General features: G+C 40.2%; 3 protein-coding genes and 1 pseudogene across 3 annotated transcripts; 1 reads left to right on the forward strand and 3 right to left on the reverse strand.

The window, feature by feature from the left end:
- Window positions 1-4022: 4022 nt before the first annotated feature.
- LOC115633972 lies at window positions 4023-13516 on the reverse strand. Its single transcript, XM_030531496.1, has 3 exons — window positions 13505-13516; window positions 8815-8973; window positions 4023-5159 (listed from the first exon to the last, which is right to left on the reverse strand). Exons 1-3 carry the CDS (start codon window positions 13514-13516, stop codon window positions 4023-4025), a joined length of 1308 nt encoding a protein of 435 aa, XP_030387356.1.
- Window positions 13517-14405: 889 nt separating this feature from the next.
- On the reverse strand, window positions 14406-15002 carry LOC115633983 (adult-specific cuticular protein ACP-20). The gene has a single exon (XM_030531507.1). The coding sequence runs from the start codon at window positions 15000-15002 to the stop codon at window positions 14406-14408; it is 597 nt and encodes a 198-aa protein (XP_030387367.1).
- A 1025-nt stretch (window positions 15003-16027) lies between these two features.
- Window positions 16028-16730, reverse strand: LOC115633992 (annotated as a pseudogene).
- A 994-nt stretch (window positions 16731-17724) lies between these two features.
- On the forward strand, window positions 17725-18285 carry LOC115634002. Its single transcript, XM_030531530.1, has one exon. It carries the CDS (start codon window positions 17725-17727, stop codon window positions 18283-18285), a length of 561 nt encoding a protein of 186 aa, XP_030387390.1.
- Window positions 18286-18590: the final 305 nt, after the last annotated feature.

Genomic DNA, 18590 nt, shown 5'->3' on the forward strand with positions numbered 1-18590 from the left:
TACGAGTTCGCAATGCAATTCAAAATTGTCTTATTTGTTTGCCCAGCTAATTGGTACGCCTTCATCGAAGTGGCAGATATCCTTAAAAGGCGTGCGTGTTGCCAGCGTTTCAACTTTTTATGAGCTGCTGTGGCATTTGACTAAACCGGATCTAACTCAGATATATTGGTATATGGTCGACGCTGAGTCATGTTACAACTTTCAATGTCGATGTTGGCGGCTGGCGATGCTGACGGCGCCTAATGTAGAAAATTGTAAATTCCTTTATTTGGAACGAGCGACGCCTGCACGGAGAATTCGTTGAATTATGAGAATTAGTGATATTTAAGACATTTCTCACGTGCTTGAAGCGCTAAGTGGTTTTCTGCTGCTGCTAGATTATGTGCATCTATTTGGAGCATTGATCGGCGCGATTATTGATTGCCACAAACTGGTTCTCGGCCTAGAATGTTAAGCCATGTGGGAGCAATTTAAATATGATACGTTTGCACACACAAACATAAATGTATTTATATGCACATACGAATGCAGCTAATTTTCAGCTCAATTTGAAATGTATAACGTGGATGTCAATTGCGTCAATTTACATTCATTATACTCCATACTTGTATGAATCTTTAGCGTTAGCCTAACCACTTTTATTTATGGACTCTGCAAACGAAGTCAATGCCAACGGCCATGCGGCGACAAAAAGTACTTTAATTAGAATACGTATCTACACTCGGGGAAAAGTAGACTGAATAGTTTTCGTGAATCAGTTGAAATCGAGCCTACGATAACAATGGGATACTCTTTCGTATATGAGAGACAAAGCCATCAATGTCTTCGGGGATGGTTCTAAGCTCGATGGGAGAGTCAGGGGAGGGGTCTAATCCGTATACCTGCAGGTTAGACTCTCCTTCCGTCTCCCAGATCTCTGTAGGAGGCGTCGCATAACATATCTCCAAGTACTATAGGCCGGAGACCGTTACTTATTTACGCTGTCAGCCAAGTAGCGGTTAAGGCACTCAGGAGAACTCAGCAGACCAGGCCATCCCTGAACACCAAAAGAACTGCAAAAGTTCTAAATTAAAACTGTACTGAAGGCGTTGCATAATATATCGCCAACCACTATAGGCCGGATACCGGTACTTATCTACTCTGACAGGAAAGTAGCGGTTAAGGCACTCAGGAGAACACAGCAGACCAGGCCGTCCCCGAACACCTGGAAGAACTGGAGCCCTGCTTAAATTAAAATTGAAAAGAATCGAAGGCTTTGCTGTGGTGGAGGTACCCCATCTAATGATTTTTGCAGAAGTTGCAGATATCAAGAAGAGGAGAAAAGCGTTGAGCACCTGCTCTGTCACTGCCCTGCAGTAAGCAGGTTTAACAAAAATTAAGATCGCGAGCATATCGTAGTTCCTAGTTGCGGTTGGTTAAGGGTGGACTCTTAAATATAAGAAAAGCTTCATTTCTACTTGATTTTAGACTAAACAAGAAAGGAATGCTAAAGTTAAATACCCTGTACCTATTGCATTTCATTCGGCTATTATATTGTTGGTGCTATTTGGTATTAAAGCACACATAGAAAACTATGTTGTTTCAAAACTTGTTTCTTTATAAAGATATTTTAACTAAAGTGCAAAAAGGAAAATATGAAAAGAAATTAAAAATTAATTTTAAAACATTATATTAATTCAATTATTTTATTAAATTTAATACAAATTAATCAATACATATATACAAAAGTGGAGACATGTTCATGTACAGTTTCAACAGCATACATTTACAACAGAATCGTGTCTCTGCGTGTTTATATGCGTGTATGTATGCAGAACAAAGCGTTGTGGGCAGAGCTCCAGGCAGCGATTTTGTTTATGGCTATAACTTTCTTCAGAATTGACATATCATGGCCAACGGACACATAATTAGAATAAAAAAAAAACTTGACCTGCCTAGGGCTCAGGGGAACCTGGATACCAAGTTTGGTCATTCTAGCTCTTGTACCTTCTGAGATCCTTGCGCTCATACAGACGGACGGCCGGACAGACGGACATAGCTATATCGACTCGTCTTGTCACCCTGATCAATAATATATATTCTTTTGGGGGTCTGCCACGCCTCCTCCTGTATGTTACATATATTCGCACAAAACTAGTATAGCCTTTTACCCTTTGGGTACAGGCTATAAAAATATTTAAACCGGTCATCCGATATTGAAAAAGATTTCGTATTTGAATTGAAATCAAAAATTGTTTTTTTTTTTGTTGAGTGTAAATACTATACGTAGTTCTTTCTACCACATTTCTCACCCATACAAACATATCCACAAAGGTGTATACGTTAAAACGAGTTTTTGGTCAAAAATGCGTTTTGAGTGCGCTAGATATGCTGTCATTAGAGAAAAATAAATTGAATTAGCAGCAATTTGCTCGATCTACTTCTAGGGGGGGCATGTGTATACGCAAGTAGGAGCAAAAACCCCTTATTAGAGATAAATTGTATGTAATCATGACAGTCTGCCCAGCATTGGGATTACTGAGGGATGTCCGAACCTGCGAGGGTATGTTCAATTACTTGGTGAGTTGCCATCTAAGATTAACTGCACTTTAGTTAAAATATCTTTATAAAGAAACAAGTTTTAAAACAACATAGTTCTCTATGTGTGCTTTAATACCAAATAGCACCAACAATATAATAGCCGAATGAAATGCAATTCCTCTTCCGCACATACTTGTAGGAAAAGCTGCATACAAAGTTTCGATATTCTAGATTTTATACTTTCTTAGATCGTTCCAAAAATATGTACCGCCCCATAAATGACAGAAAATGCACAAAATTTAAAACAAATAATATCTTAAAGAGCGGTAACAGCTGAATGGTGTAATATTACTCCAGGTGTGTTTATAAATTTGCTGGCATCGACACAAAAAAGCCTTTAATCAGTTCAAAAAAATACAAATAGAATAAATCAAACGATAGCTTTCTGCTGCTTTGAAACTAGCTGCATAAAATAAGCTCTAACCAGAAAGTAAGCAGAATTGTTTGTCTTTGGATGTTTTATGCAAAAAGGGTAATAAAAGATGTCGCATATAAAACTAAAGATTGTATTATATGGTACCAATAATTTAGCTTAATTCATAATACTTTCCTTTTTATAATACTCCAATGGCGATAAAGTACCGCACTAAATAAGCTGTAAGCCATTGTATAGGTACAATTTGAGTTTATGGTTTTGTATCCTGAAGTGTTGGCCAATAGGAGAACAGCTACACAGTGGAACAACAGTCGCTGGTAAATAATTTAATTTGTTGCTTATCCGATCACAAACTTAGCTGATTTACTAAAACCCGCTTTGTGAGGGGTGCATCAGAAAAAAGCCCAAACTACACTTGGCCAGAGGAAATGAATACACAGCACTCATACTTTCTGAGATGAACCCATAGACCAACGAACTCTTTAAATAATTTTTAAATTAGAAGAAAAAATTCTACGAACTGCAGGGGAGTAGGGAGAAGTGGGAAAATGTTTATATGAAAGAAGTTATGGAAAATCACAGTTAAGTAGGAGAGTGTCTCACTTCATCCCAAAAAATAAACACATGTACAACATTTTGTATCTCTAGCTAGGGTCTGCCCGTTCCATATTTCACTTTTCGCAAACCTAAAATACCATTGTACTTACTTTCCCGGTAAAGAGTACTATATAATTAAATGAAAAGGCTTCACAGATTTAAAAGTTGTATTCTTTAGGCAACAAAATCAATGTTTCAAGGTGATAGAGGATAATGGTAACTGTTCAGTATACTTGTACTTATCTTGCTTAGATCCGACTTCTTATTGCAATGAGTAAGCAACTCAATGATTTACTTCTGGAAACAATTTTGTTGCAGCCTAAGATCAACGTAGATCAGACGAATAAGAACAAACTAAGTATTTTATTTGGAGTGCCACAAATACAGCTCAAACATTATAAATTAAGAATAAATATAACAGCGATTAACACAAAGAAAGGAAGCACTATAAAATTCCCATCACTCCGATCTACAACCCGTTCTGGAGTCGCAGTCGTCTGTAGTTGCCGCTGCTGAAATGATGCCCGCCTGCATACATAGGTACCATGTGCTTTTTGTCCCGCCTCACCATTGATTGCACTAGACTGGCCGAAGCCTCGTGCTGCTCCTCGTCTATGTCCTCATAGTCGTCTTCGTCTACACCGGGGAATAGGACGGGTCCGTTGCCCTGGGGATTGTGTGGCCTTTGTTTGGGAGCAAGTGCGTGCGGTGGAGGTGGCAGCTTCTTGGGCTTGCGCTGAAAGTAGCTGGCATAGTCCGGACGCGCATAGCTCTTGGCCACTCCTTTGTACTTGTAGTGCTTCAGGCCGGGCGTGGTGTGCACCACCTTTTTCTGATGTATGTGATTTGAAATGGGTTCGCCACTCGAGACGGGACGGGTCTTGGAGCTTGTGAAGCTGGTGTGTAGCGACTGCTGCGGCGCGGAGGGCTTATGTAGATAGTTGTGGGGGATCTCTTTAGGCTTGTAGTAGTCGTAGTAGGCGTGGTGCGCCGGCGCGCTTGTTGTGTAGTGCGGGCGATACTCTTTCGGATCGCTTACAATCAGCGCCTTCCACTCACCCTCCTGCACAGCATAGTTGGGCTGCAGCTTTAAGGAGTAGTCCTCCAGCTTGTGGGCAGCGGCCACCTGCTTGTAGTAGTTGTCGCGAGCGTGCTGTAGGCGCTCCCTAATGCTCGGCTCCAGGTCCATGGGCACCTGCTTGATGCGCGCGTGCGGCTTGAACTCAATCAGACTCGGTATCTTCGGATGCGAGTGTGTGAGATCTTCGATGGGTCGCTTCAGTGGCTTTATATCAGAGCTTAGCACAATGTGCTCCTGATCTTTGCTATAGTGATTGATCTTGGACTGCGATGTATCATCGTTAACGACATTGGCGCCATCAGGCGTTTCGGTTATGGGATGCGAGTTGGCACCAACTGTCTTAACAATAGCATTGAAGCCTTTCTTGCCATCAGCCGTGTAATGAACGGTGCGGATGGAGCCATCCGGTTCCAGAATGCTATAATGGCCCTTGATGGTGTCACCCTCGCGCGATTCCCATTGCGATTTCACATCGCCGGTGTGCAGATCCTTAACGCCGTAGCTAAATGCGTACTCGGGATGCTCCTATTGGGGCGAGAAGAGTAAAGTTTGCTATTAATTAGGGAGCCTAGTGTTTTAGGTGTGCTTGGCAACACTTGAAAAACGTGTGTGCCACGACCGCACCTTAAAAGCCTACTGCCCCCTGGCCATGTCAATGTCTTAGAATTTTATGTTTGTTCGACAGCAAGAACATATACTCGTACATACAATAAAAACCAAACAAACAAAAACGTTGGCCGTTTTGGCTTGGCCAAATGGTGTCAAGGCAAAAACTCGCTCCGATCCGCTCCGCTCTGCTCTGCCTCGCGCACAGTAGGGGCTGGGTTTTCTTTGATCGATAGCCGCAATCAAGAAATTGCAATTAAATTATGAATTAGGCGTTTAAAAAGCCGATTAGACTAGACTACTTTCAACGGATTTGTAACACTTTAATCCCAGAGAGACGAATGACAGACATTTACATAAATTCAATTAATACCCTGTGTGTTTATTTTAGTTTATTCATTTATTTATTTATTTATTATGCCACTAGCGAGATGAAAAAGTATCTCACATGCTTTGGCCCGATTTCAATTAGGAGCACAGACATCCATAAATGGCAAGTCCCAGGCCGGCGTGTAAGAGTTTCAGATATTGCAGCGCGGGCACGCACTCACGACGCTGACCGCGCTCTGGCGGTTGCTGGCGGTTGCTGGCGGTTGGTGTTGTTGTTGTTGTTGCCTCTGTTGTAGCCGTTGGTGTTGGTCGGTGTTTGGCAGCGCACAACACGGCGTATGCGTGACACAAAACAAATGATTACATGCGAGCGCGTAACTTGAGCAGCGAGTTGGCAAAAGTTAAAAATATAGTTTTTAATCGCACAACTTGGCGTTGGTTGCGTAAGTTGCTGGCCACCCAGGGGCCAAAATTGCGAACGACCAAAATGTGGAGTTGCCAGTTGCTGGCCCCAATTACCATTGGCTGTGGGTGCACTAGCGTGTGTGAACTTTGCCTCATAAATTTGCTGTAGAATTTATGATTGGCCCATAGAAGCTTATTGTATATCTGTATATACTACTTGTATATACAATTGGGGGTATGCATGCAAATTACACTGACGATGCCTGCCAAATGTAGTGACAACGGACTCAGCTCGCTTGATTACTTGATCGCTCCATCGCTCCATCGCTCAAATCGCATGCCTGTTTCTCGACGACTTAGCGACACAATTGGCTCAATTGAACGACAGACAGATCGTGGGAGCCCAAGACATATCTAACCGACATAGAGGCAGGCAGTCAGACAGATAGGCCACGCACAATTCAAGGCGTTAACCGCCTTGACGACGGCAATGCCAAGTTGTGCGCCTTAAAAACAGCATGGAAAACATTTTAAAATGTTAAACGCGCTGTCAGTTAACAGTTATGGCAAAGTAAAGAAAGAATTGTGCCCGCCTCCTCGCCCCTCGCCTCCTTGCTTCCCCGCCTGCCCGCCTGCCTGCCTGCCTGACCGAGTGCGTGGCCTTTCGCTTTGTCTCGGTAGGTGCAGCTCTACCACCAGCAGCTTACGCTCTTGCCTTATATGGCGCCAGACTGTCGTTTATTGTGCACGCAAAACGCATTTTCAAATTTTCGCATTTTCGGCGATTACCTGTCGCCCCCAACAATGTCGTCGAGCAGGCCAACGGCTTGCCATATACTCGTAAATGGCATGTCACAGCTTGACATGCGGGCGTTGTCAGCTAAATATATAGCAACAATATTTCTAGCCTTATTCACTTTTAAAGCCCTGCAATCTGTTGGGAAATTGAATTAAATAAGTTAATCTTAAGTATTAAGCTATGGTCATCTGTTATCTCTCAAGGAATATGATCTGTAAGAAGGACAGCAAGCGGATTCTCAATATACCGTTGGATCTACAAATATTAAAAAACGGTGTCCCTCAAAAACCGGTACATACTTGTATTACAAACTTTTTTATATCTACCCAGATTATAGTATTAGTCTATGGTTCCATAATAATATGAAACGGCCATGGCCCAGATAAGTTTTCACATTTAAAAACATGTGGGGAAAAAGTACATTAAAAACAAGTGGAGAAGCTTCGACTTTGAAATACTAAGTATATACATATGTATGTGTAGAACAATTACAGAAATTAAGAATTAAAGAAAAAGTCAAAAAATATTGGTCGATTCTAGCTCTTTTGGTATTCCAATTCACGTAAAGAGTGTACAAGTATAACTGAAGATAGGGAAATACGAAAAAATAAACAAACTCGGTTAGCGTACACACGTAAGGTATCTTTTTGCAAATTTTGGCGTTTCTATCTCTTGTAGTCTCTAAGATTTAGGTGATCATACGGACGGACAGATGGACAAGCAGTGCTACATCGACTTGTTTTGTCACGCTGATCAATTTTGTGGGGTATGCCACCTTCTGCCTGTTACATTTTTCACCTCCCGCAAATCTAATATACTCTTGTATATTTTATGTACAGAGTATAAAAACAACAAGTCCGCGTCTGTGTGGGATTATGGACAGAGATTACATTTATGGTTATAACTTTCTTTAAAATTCTATCACCTGAAGTAATTGTCAAATTTGGATAAAAAATGCCACGAATTACGGGAGCAATGGGAAATCACTAATAGCAAAGGAGTGGGGAAGAGGACTGTATATACCTATAAGGCATATTGGTGTCTCTAGCTCTTATAGTCTTTGAGATCTAGATGTTCATACGGACGCACAACGGACAGACACACAGACAGTCAGAGCTAAATCGACTCGTCATGTCATGCTGATCAAAGTATATGTAGTGTATGGTGCTATATTTTCTGCCTGTTGGATTTCTCACTTTGCTTAAGTCTAATATACTTCTACATCTTTAGGAACAGAGTGTAAAAATGCAGTTTCCAGACGAGTGCTTTCTGTTTGAAATGATTGAAAATTAAGATAAGCTGGCATACAATGTGCTCGAAATTATTGTTGTAATACATACATTCCTGTAGAGATTTCAGTTGGTATCCTTTATGTCTGCAGGAATCGAAAAAGTCATCAAGAATAATGGTGAATATTCAGGGTATAAAGTGCGCTCTAATCAGTTCAATAAACATAACATAATTTCAATATTTATTACTATTTTTGTTGGTCACACCTATCATTCTGTCTAAGTTAGTTTTTGAAAACTAACTAACTAAGCTAAACTATTATTTATTGAAAACTAACAATTTCTTTCATATAAATTAAATTATATATGAAAGCCAAACCTTTTTTGATAAAAATATGCTAACAACCATTATTCTGTCCATGAGTGTATTCCAGTAAAATATATATTCATTTCAATCATTTTCCTTGGTAGCTATCTAGTTAAGCGAATAACTTGGAGAAATCACATAAGCCCAAAAAGCCTTCCAATGGCCAACCATTGTATGGTGCCTGATACTCAAAGGGTCGCACTAAAACACCATGTAAGGGCAATGGGCAGAGCAGAGCAAAAAACGAGTGAGTTGAGCTTACATACTTGTATATACATATGTAATTACAATATATTTCTTTCTTAGTTGAATGAGGGGCTAAAAAAACTTGTATCACCTGGATAACTACTTGTAGGTAATTGGCTCAACGAATGCAATTAAAATCAATTATTAAAATGCAATTATTTCTTTATCGAATGTAAAGTATATGGTTGCTCTACTTACGAATTCCGGTGCGTATTCCATCATCCCGTCATCCTCCACCACAACGGGCGAGGCGCCGGCAGCAGCCTGATGTGAGCACAGGCTAATGGCCAGGAACGTGCTCGCAAGAAGGCGCGCCCAGGACGGCGATGTCGCCAACGGGCTGATACTGCGCCTAACCTAAGGCATTTAATAGAAATATGAATGTTTTATCAGCAAACGGTTAATAAATGAGGCGATAAAACAAGTTGGCCAACAAGCAACTTAATAAATTGCCAACAAAATTATTACGCGAGTTTGGGCCAATTAATTGGTCTGCCAGCCAACAGATCATGCGAGTACGCAACGCATGTTCGGACTCATTGTACCATTTTTCATGACAGTGTTCAGTGTACAGTGTACAGTGTACACTGTACAGACGGTGTGGGGTGTTGGGTGGTACATGTCATATGCAGTTGTGACAGTTGTCAGATGGCCAAAATTAGGAGCATATAGTAGCCGTACTCGTACTCGTACTCGTACATGTGACAGCAAATGTCAGTGGAGTGTAGATTGATGGTTTTGCCTAAGACCAGTAGCGTAACAGGTCTGGCAGGATGGCAGGCGAGTGTTCGAATGTACGACTGTCTCGTACAATTCAATTTTCAAATTGCCAGTTTCAGTCTCGGTCCGCTTGTGGGTATTTTGGGGCTACCTGGCAGCAAATTGCAACAGTTTTTGCTTTTTCGGCTGTTCGACTCGGCACGATCGCCAGTAATACATATGTACATATGTACGAGTTTACGAGGTCTGTTCAAAAGAAAAGGCGAATGTTGAATTTCTGCGCGTTGTGTACATTCGATTATCGTTGTTGGCATTATCAGCCCATTTGGATAAGTACTAGTTTGTTGTTGTCAAAAGGTTTTCACGTTTTTGTATGTTCTTCGATTTTTGAACTTTGAAAAAAAAAAATGGATTAAAAATTATGTATGTATTAACAAAAACAACAAAAACACCTGATGTGGCTCCTTGCGACGTTTTCTTATTCCCAAAACTGAAGAGACCAATGAAGAGATAAAGTCAGAATCGAAGAACGAACTGATGGCCATACCGAAAAGCGCATTTCAGAAGTGCTTCGAGGATTGGAATCAGAGACCTGCAGCGGTGCACCGCAACAATAAGTACACCGCATACCTACTTAGAATATTTCACTCACGATCACACAAAACACCGCATAAAAAATGATGCGGTGTTGATTATACTCATGGCCTTCTTATACTTAGATCAATGCAATCACAACAAGACTTTTCGCTATCCTCTTCACTCATTTTTGTACTTATGCGGTTAGTGATTGCAAAGAAACTTGTGCGAGTAAAAACCACCACCAAATTTTTGCGATCAATTGAGTATTGGGTTTTCTCGCACTCGGCAATTTTTTTACTCTGTCTTTTTGAGTGTTCGCTCTGCACGATCAATTCAGATGCGGTGCCTGCAATACTTGTACTTATGAAAGTATGATTTGCGATGTTGACCTTGGATATTCAGTGCACATGTGTTTACACGTATGTACATATGTATGTAGTAGAATATGTATGTATGTTCTTTTGTGTGTACACTGTACATATTCCGCTACGATTTTGTTTTGGCTATATCGCTAAGAATACAAACATAAACAAGGCAAGGTAAAAAAAAAGATGTGTACAAAATTAAAAGGATTTATTTAATTCATTTTTTTGCTCTTATGAATACGTTCCTCTATGATCGATTCAACACTAATGAGGCTTATGCAGCAATTAACTATACCCTTCCATATGAAGCAGAATGCAGAAAAAAATAATTTACAGTGCATTATGAGCATACATAAAAAAACGCCGTTATGCACATGCGTTGTTTTCAGTACTTGGTCTTTGCTTCGCTTCGATTTTCATATGCGGTGTTTGCAGTACCCGGTCTTTGCTTTGCTAATCATCACATTGATTTTGTCAACTCTTCTCTCATCGTTTCTTGCGCACGCAATATTTGTATTGTGCGCGTATGAGTATAAGTACGATTGCAGAAAACGACAACAAGAATGTGCGATGAAAAAGTAAAGCAGAAACCGCATACACCCATGATCGAGTACGAAAGTGATCCAGTCATAGCAATACAAAAATGCCTTTTGAGTAGGTGACTGAATTGACAAAATAGTATGCGGTGGCGATCACACCGCAACCGCTTTTTCAGTAAGTATACTTAGAGTCACAAAAATAGGCACTCATGCAGTTCTCTGATTGGAATATATAAAAATAATATATAAAAAATTCAAAATTCACCTTTTCTTTTGAACAGACCTTGTGCGCGTTTGTGTGTGCGATTGGGGAGGAATGCATTGGGAGATTTCGTTTTCATTGATATGATGAAACCTACGCAATTAATGCAATGTTCGGCTTAACGGGCAGAGTAAGCTTAACCAAAAAACTGGGACCAATTGGTCGTAGTTTGGTCACTTCAATAAAATTGTGCTCCGGTGCTCTTTGCACTTTTCATTCCGTTATTACTTGTACAAGGCATGAAGCTGTCATACAGATATTGCTGGCTGCTCCTTTGAGAGCTAAGATTGTATACCGATTGTATTCTTAATTTATACTACTTTAATGTCTAATACTATTTTATATATAAGGCTGCAGACCAAATTTTTCTAACAAATTCAATTTTAACGGCAAAAATATTTGAGACTTTTAAGTAAATTTTAATGGCGATTAATTGAGCCGAGTTTCTCTAGTTAGAATGAGTAATAAAAAAGCATTAGCAAATTTTTATATATTTTTTTCTCTGGGTGAAAGGCAGGAGGCTTGAAAACCCCAACACAGTATTCTACATACACACATATATTCTTTATCATGAAAATAAGAATCGTGTCTCTCAGTCTGCATGAAAGCAAGGGTCTTTTTCTAAATCCTCAAAAATGCAGCACGTGAATATCAGATTGGTGGCTCTTATTCGTATATTAGAGGAAGATCTTGACATACTGACATTTCTAGATCGTCTCTACAGTAATTCCGTAATTCCTAAAATGTAAATAACATGACATCACTATCCTTTTTCTTGTACCTCACAAATCACGTCGACTTGAGCCGACTTTTCTACAATGCTTCGGTCGAAAAAGTCTGCCATTACACTTAAAATTAACACAGCCTTTAACATCGTAAAATATTCGAGTCAAAAATACATTTCACATTTTGAAGCAACTTGTACAAATCGAAAAATACGTAGTAATACACCCAGCCTTCAAAAGAACACGTAATCCTACTCGTAACAAGAATGTACAGGGTGCGCCATCTTTTATGTCGGTATGCAAACATTGAATATCCTTGAAAATAAACAACCGATTTTCAAGTATGATATATTTTTATTTAATTTGGTTCTGTACAATTTCTTGAACTGAGGTTTTCAACACTGGTCTACTCAAGTCAATCGGTTCACTGATGACAAAGTTATTCAATATCTACATACAGACATAAAAGATGGCGCACCCTGTATGTTTGAGTTTTGAGGACCCGAGGCGTATGTGTGTCTTTGCGTAACCATGTGTTCGTATGTGTGGAGTAGCAACAACAAAATCAACAACAAGAACAGTTGCTGCCATATACCAACAGATATGAAATATCCTAAAAAAGTTAACCTAACACAATGGAACTTAGCATGAGGGTACATAAGAACTAACCTGTTTTAAATGATAACTTTGATTAACAAATTCAAAGAACTACGGGAGTTATGGAAAATTCGAAAAGCACACTAGACATATGGACGGACATGATTATTAATGATTATTTAATTATCAAATATATTAACAAATAATTCTGTCAATACAGTTTAAGTTATAATTTAAAATTAAAAAAAATATCAATGCCTCAAAAATATCTATACAATAATGTCTATTAACACTTTGGGGGAGTTTTACAGCCATATGTTGTCAGAGACATTATAGACCTACACCACTAAAAAAAAATAGATAGTAGAGGTGAAAAGCAATTCTACTTAAGAGCTATCTAGATGAAGCAAGTCAAAAAGAGAAAAAGCAAAATCTCCAACCCGGTGGGGGAAAATTTGATTGCCAGTCCGGCCAGCTATTCTATATCAACGCGTCTTGTCATACTGATCCAGAATATATACTTGTATATGTACTTTGTGTGATCTATTGGCTGTTACCTACATTCGCGCTAAACTAGTATACTCTTTTACTCTTTCGGTACGGGGTATTAAAAACTAAAGTGGAATTTTAATAAAGTGTGGCTTTCTCCTGAGTCAACAATATATTATTTGTTGTTCTTGTATGGATATGTTTTTGCCCAAGGACTTATGTACATGAATACATTTCTAAGGAAGGTGCCTTAGAAGGCAAGACTAGTAGAAATTTATACTACTTATAAATTATACTTATCATTGTATAATTAAGCATTAATTGTGTTCTAAGCATGTCAATGTTTTGCTTTCATGCGATTGCTTCTTTGAATAGCACGATACTATAATTTAAATAAATGTTAAGTGAAGTATTTTCTTCAATTCAAATTGTATTGCAGTTTTCACTATTTGCATTTCAATTGCTCTGCATTTTTATGACTTTCACTTTGGAGAAAGTTTGGACAACACAAACAGCACTGGCTTTTTCTTCTGTATTTTGTCAATAATTCGACCAAAACGAAATTCGTGTACACACATTTGTATATTTTCGCCGAGCTCGTGTTTCACTTACATAAAATCTCATTTTTATAAAAACAAATTACAATTATTTATAACAAAATAAACACAATTGCCGAGTCGCAATGCAGCAGCAACTGGCGATTAAAATCGCACGAAAAACGCGTCGTTGTCGCTCGCTCGTTCGCTCGCTCGCTAGCCAATGTCAAGGACAAAAACGTAATTAAAGCGTTTGCGCGGCAATGCCAAACTATTTATAGTCATAGCCGGGACCGCAGCTGCCGAAGACGACCGGTAAGGCAGCAGACCGTTTTCCCGGCGACAAGATTTTCCGGCCCGACTGGTTGTTGTCAAGTTGTCAGAGTCTGTCTCTGCGTCTCCACCTGCCCCGGCACCTGGCCCGGCACCTGAACCGGCACTTGCGCCTGCGCCTGCGCAGCGTCATCCAGCGTGCGACCGAGAGATGAGACGCAGCTCGCGTGGGTTGGTGGTGGTGCTGGAAGCTGGGGCTTCCTCAGCTCTGGCTAATTGACAATTATATGTACTATATGACTCTGCGCCCGTCGCGTCGCATCCGAAATACTAGTTTCGACTCGCACTGAATCGCCGCTTTTCATTTCTAGCTGCTGCTGCTGTTGGCTATCACCGCACCGTTTTGGACGTCTCAACTTTTAGTTTCAACTGCGATCGGCGAGTAAAAGTCGCAGCTGTGGCAGCTGTCTGCAGGCATTATAAAATTGATAGCTGTTTAACATAAATAAGAGGCTCTTTAATTCTGGGCGTGAACGATTTGCTTTAATGCAATTGGTAATTAATTATAAGTTAATACTACAGGCTAGAAAAGCTTATTTGGTGGCTGAACAAAAACCTAAAATACTGTTTACACATTAGTATATGGTAGTATGCACGTACGGGTATTATCTTGTCAAAGTCTAGTTGGTCAGGTATTTGTGTTATTAGTGCGACTGCTTGATGCTCACATAGCTGCTCGCATGTCCATGTCCATGTCCGTATCCGTGTCCGTAGTCTGCCACATCTTGACGGTAGCCGTAGTCTGCCACATCTTGACGGTAGCCGTATCCTGCGCCGTAGATATTTTCATATCCATAGTCTTTCTTATACACGAGCGGGTGCTTGGCATGACCCAACTTCTTGACTACGGCATTGAATCCATTGTGATCATCAGCAGTGTACTCTACCACCCGCGTAGTCCCATCAGATTCCTTGAGCGAATAGCTGCCCTTGACCTTGTCACCATCACGAGATTCCCATTGGCTCTTCTGATCGCCTGTGTGCAGATCCTTGACGCCGTAGTCGAAGTGGTATTTGGGATGGTGATATGGCTCATGCTTTATGCCATGTCCGTACCCATCCCCATAGCCTCCGTAGACACCGTAGCCGCTGGTCAAGGCGTCATGCCAACCTCCATGGCTTTTGTGGGGTTCCTCGTGCTTGGTCAGCACACTGAAGCTTGTGGCGTGACCGTGTGGCGCCCAGTTGGTTGCTACCAAGCCCAACATGGTAAGCCCCAAGACTGCGCTTAGTGGTGGCATGTTGTTTGCAGTTGGTGGTTATTGGATTTCTAATGGTTCTTGATGGGGCCCCTCACGCTTTTTATAGCTCCAATGCCCATCAGTCGAGCTTGCCATTCACCGTTTTGATTTGGTAATTAAAAAACTTTTTGTGCCTTTGTTTAACCGATTGCCACTATTGAAAAATTAATTAATTATTAAAGTAACTTCAATTAGGTAGCAAGAAACATAATTCTTTATGAATACAGCCTGGTCAGTTTTCCTATTTCTATGCCCTCCTAAGTAATTTGTTTCAACTTGTTATCAAATGTCATTTGTTACTTCGAATGTGTACCGATTTTTAAGACTTACTTTCAGATAAAAAGAACATGGAAAAATGTTTATAAACAAAAGAAATATAATGAGCTCTGCTGATTTCTTTACACATTTGTACAACATAAAAGTATAAAATAACTTTTTTTAAAATTATAAAAAATCGTTTAAAAAAACATAGTGAAGTGAAATTATAATTTTAATAAATATAATTGGGTAGATCTTTTGCTAAAAAGTTTATTTTCCGCTCTTTATAGATTTTTTATTTATAAATAATTTCAAAACTTCAGAAATGAGCCTTCAAATATTGAAGAAAATTGAAATAACTTTCTTTAAAATTACAAAAAATCCGTATTTAAAATAAAATGTAGCGAAATTAAATTGTAATAAATATTATATATATCATTTGTCTAGATCTTTTGCTGAAAAAGTGTACTTTCCTTCTCTTATTGATTTTTTATTTATAAATAATTTCAAAACTTCAGGAATGAGCTTTCAATATTTGAAGAAAATTGAAATAACTTTCTATAAAATTATAAAAAAAAACGTAATAAAAACAAAATAAAGCGAAATTAAATTTTAATAAATATGATTTGTCCAGATCTTTGGATAAAAAAGTTTATTTTCCGTTCTTCATCGATTATTTTTCTAAATAATATTAAAACTTTAAATGCACAATAAAATGGCAAATAAAATTGAAATAGTCAACCTATAGTCTATTTAGACTGATTGGATCACAAAGATAACTTATCTGATTGTTCCATGGCCTTTAGGGAGCCCATGCCACGATATTTCTTCGAGCGGAAGTCATCCGAAAAGAAATACTCGCCGGGCGCCTCCGAAGTGCCGGCCAGGAGGGAGCCCATCATAACAGCACTGGCACCCAGCGCCAAAGCCTTAACGATGTGCCCAGTCGCCTGCGGGCAGCCGCAAGCCCTTACCTCCTGGGTGATGCAAACGGAGGCCGTCGACGCCGACGTCAATAAGATTTTTGGCCTCAGCTGCTTGTTGCTATCCTTTGAGGCATTGGGATAGCAGCGTGTCTTCTTCAGATTCGTGAGCGCAATCATAGCCAGCCTCGTTTCCAATCGGCAGCTTACCCTTATTGCTCTTTTCTAATATGAAATTTGCCGTCGGAAGAATGATGCCATTAAGGGCTGTGATCAGATCCCTGGTCATGATGTCCTCCAACAGCATGTCCGACTGATTCTCACGAAAATCAATATCACGAGACGTGACCATTCTCAGTAGGCGGCCGCCCAGCTTGCCATTCTCTGTTACAGGATAGCCGGTGAAGCCGATTTTCCAACGTGCCTCGAGCACATGGCCGACAGTTTTCGTGGGCGAAATGACCGATGGGTCACGCATAAAGCCATGTTTGTGTTTCTTAACCTTATGCACCTCCAATGCTTGATATTCCGGCATGCAGTTCTGATAAATTAAAATCAAAAAAAGAAAACAAACTTGCACAGCGCGCACACATAAGGCATCTTTGTGCCAAATTTGGTGTCTCTAGCTCTTATAGTCTCTGAGATCCAGGTGTTCATACGGACGGACAGACATACAGACAAACAGGGCTAGATCGACTCGTCTTGTCATGCTGATGAAGAATATATGTATGTATGTATGTGTGTAACATTTTTCAGTACATTTCTTGTACATTTCAAGTACAGAGTATAATTAGCAGATCAGGCTTTAGGAATGCCTCATATTTTTCGCCTGGGCAGCTTATTGTGTATCTTTGGTATTATTGCCGCTTTATGTTGCTATTGAAAATGATCGACAACTGTTATGTTTGCGAATCGGAAGTACTTGGTCAGCCAGCCCGTTGTCCATTTGTCTGATCAGTCTCAAGGTCATTCGTTGGCTGGCTGGGCCGAAAATGCAGCGAGGCGCGGCGCTCGCTAATTTGAAAGCGGGCCACACTTGTTGATTGATTTCTAGCAGCACCAACAAGAAACCATAGTAATAGCAATTTTTGAAAAGCAACAACAACACCTAAAGCTCGTTCAAGCGTGTATTCACGCCCCGCTTCTTGTTGCCTATATTATAGTATAAGTAGTTGTTGTTTTGGCACCTTCTTTTGGGCCGCATATGATTGTTGGGTCTTAGCAATTCTTGCCTTTTGGCCGACTCGCAACAAAACAATTTGAAAAGTATGGAAAAATCGTTTCGCGTTAAATATGCACAAATATGTGAGGCATTCGTTACTTTTTCTAGCCTATTTAACCTCCAGACTGACGGGCCGCACAGCGCATACAAAAGTAATTAATTTAAAAATGAGTGTAGAATGGCATTTGCTTTAGCTACAAGTATAAATAAGCCACAGACTAGGTAGTTAGTACAACAGTGCCAGCAGCATTTTTGGGCAGGCAACAACAGCAGCAAAAATTACCTAATAAGCCACTATTTAAAGAAAATTTGAGCAGAAATGGCGCAAAACTTTTATCTACTCTGTTCTCTCTTGATGGGCTTGGGCATGACGATGGCAAGCTACATTCCACATGGCCACAGCGTTGGATACAGCGTGCAAACGCATCACGAGGTGCCAACCAAGTGGCACAGTGGATCAGTGGACCATGCTTGGAATCCAGCTCAGCTGGAGAAGCAGTGGGCGCCACAGCAGCACTGGGCTCCGCAGCAGCATTGGGCGCCACATCACGAGGAGCCCACCCATCACCCTAAATATCAGTTCGACTATGGCGTCAAGGACACTAAAACGGGCGACATCAAGCAGCAGTGGGAGTCCCGCGATGGCGATAAGGTGAAGGGAGGCTATACCATGAAAGAGGCCGATGGACGCACGCGCGTGGTTGAATACACCGCCGATGCTCACAATGGCTTCAATGCGGTGGTCAAGCACATCGGGCATGCTTACCACCAGGAGCACCAGGGGAGCCAGCATTTCAATTACGGACATGGCCACGGACACGGCCATGCCAGCAGCTATGTGGAGGTGAAGCAGGATACTGGAGACAAGAAATGGTGGTAACAAGCCTCGTAAAGGGTCAAATGGTAAACGAAATTTGTAAACTAGAATAAAACGATCAAAGAAAACATACAACAAACACATGAAAACAGCAATGGAATTTATTTAATTAAATGAAAGTAAACAATATGAAATATTAATTCTATTAATACGGGTATGTGGCTATGTGTCTATGTGTGTAGTACTGAGTTAATCAAAAACAGGAATAATAAGAACAACAGCTGGCAGACAATAGATAAAGATACATTTATGGCTAAACTTCACTTATAATTGGCCTATCACGATATGAATTAGCATGAGCACTAATG

This window comes from Scaptodrosophila lebanonensis, unplaced genomic scaffold (assembly GCF_003285725.1).
Source record: "Scaptodrosophila lebanonensis strain 11010-0011.00,11010-0021.00 unplaced genomic scaffold, SlebRS2 tig00000001-arrow-pilon, whole genome shotgun sequence".
NCBI lineage: Eukaryota > Metazoa > Arthropoda > Insecta > Diptera > Drosophilidae > Scaptodrosophila > Scaptodrosophila lebanonensis.

Bases quoted from the DNA above. Each gene is read 5' to 3' on its own strand.
- LOC115633972 (XM_030531496.1), bottom strand. The intron at 5,160-8,814 runs GTAAGTAGAGCA...TCGCCCCAATAG, and splicing joins TGGAATACGCACCGGAATTC to GAGCATCCCGAGTACGCATT.
- LOC115633983 (XM_030531507.1), bottom strand. From the start codon at position 15,002: ATGCCACCACTAAGCGCAGTCTTGGGGCTTACCATGTTGGGCTTGGTA.
- LOC115634002 (XM_030531530.1), top strand. From the start codon at position 17,725: ATGGCGCAAAACTTTTATCTACTCTGTTCTCTCTTGATGGGCTTGGGC.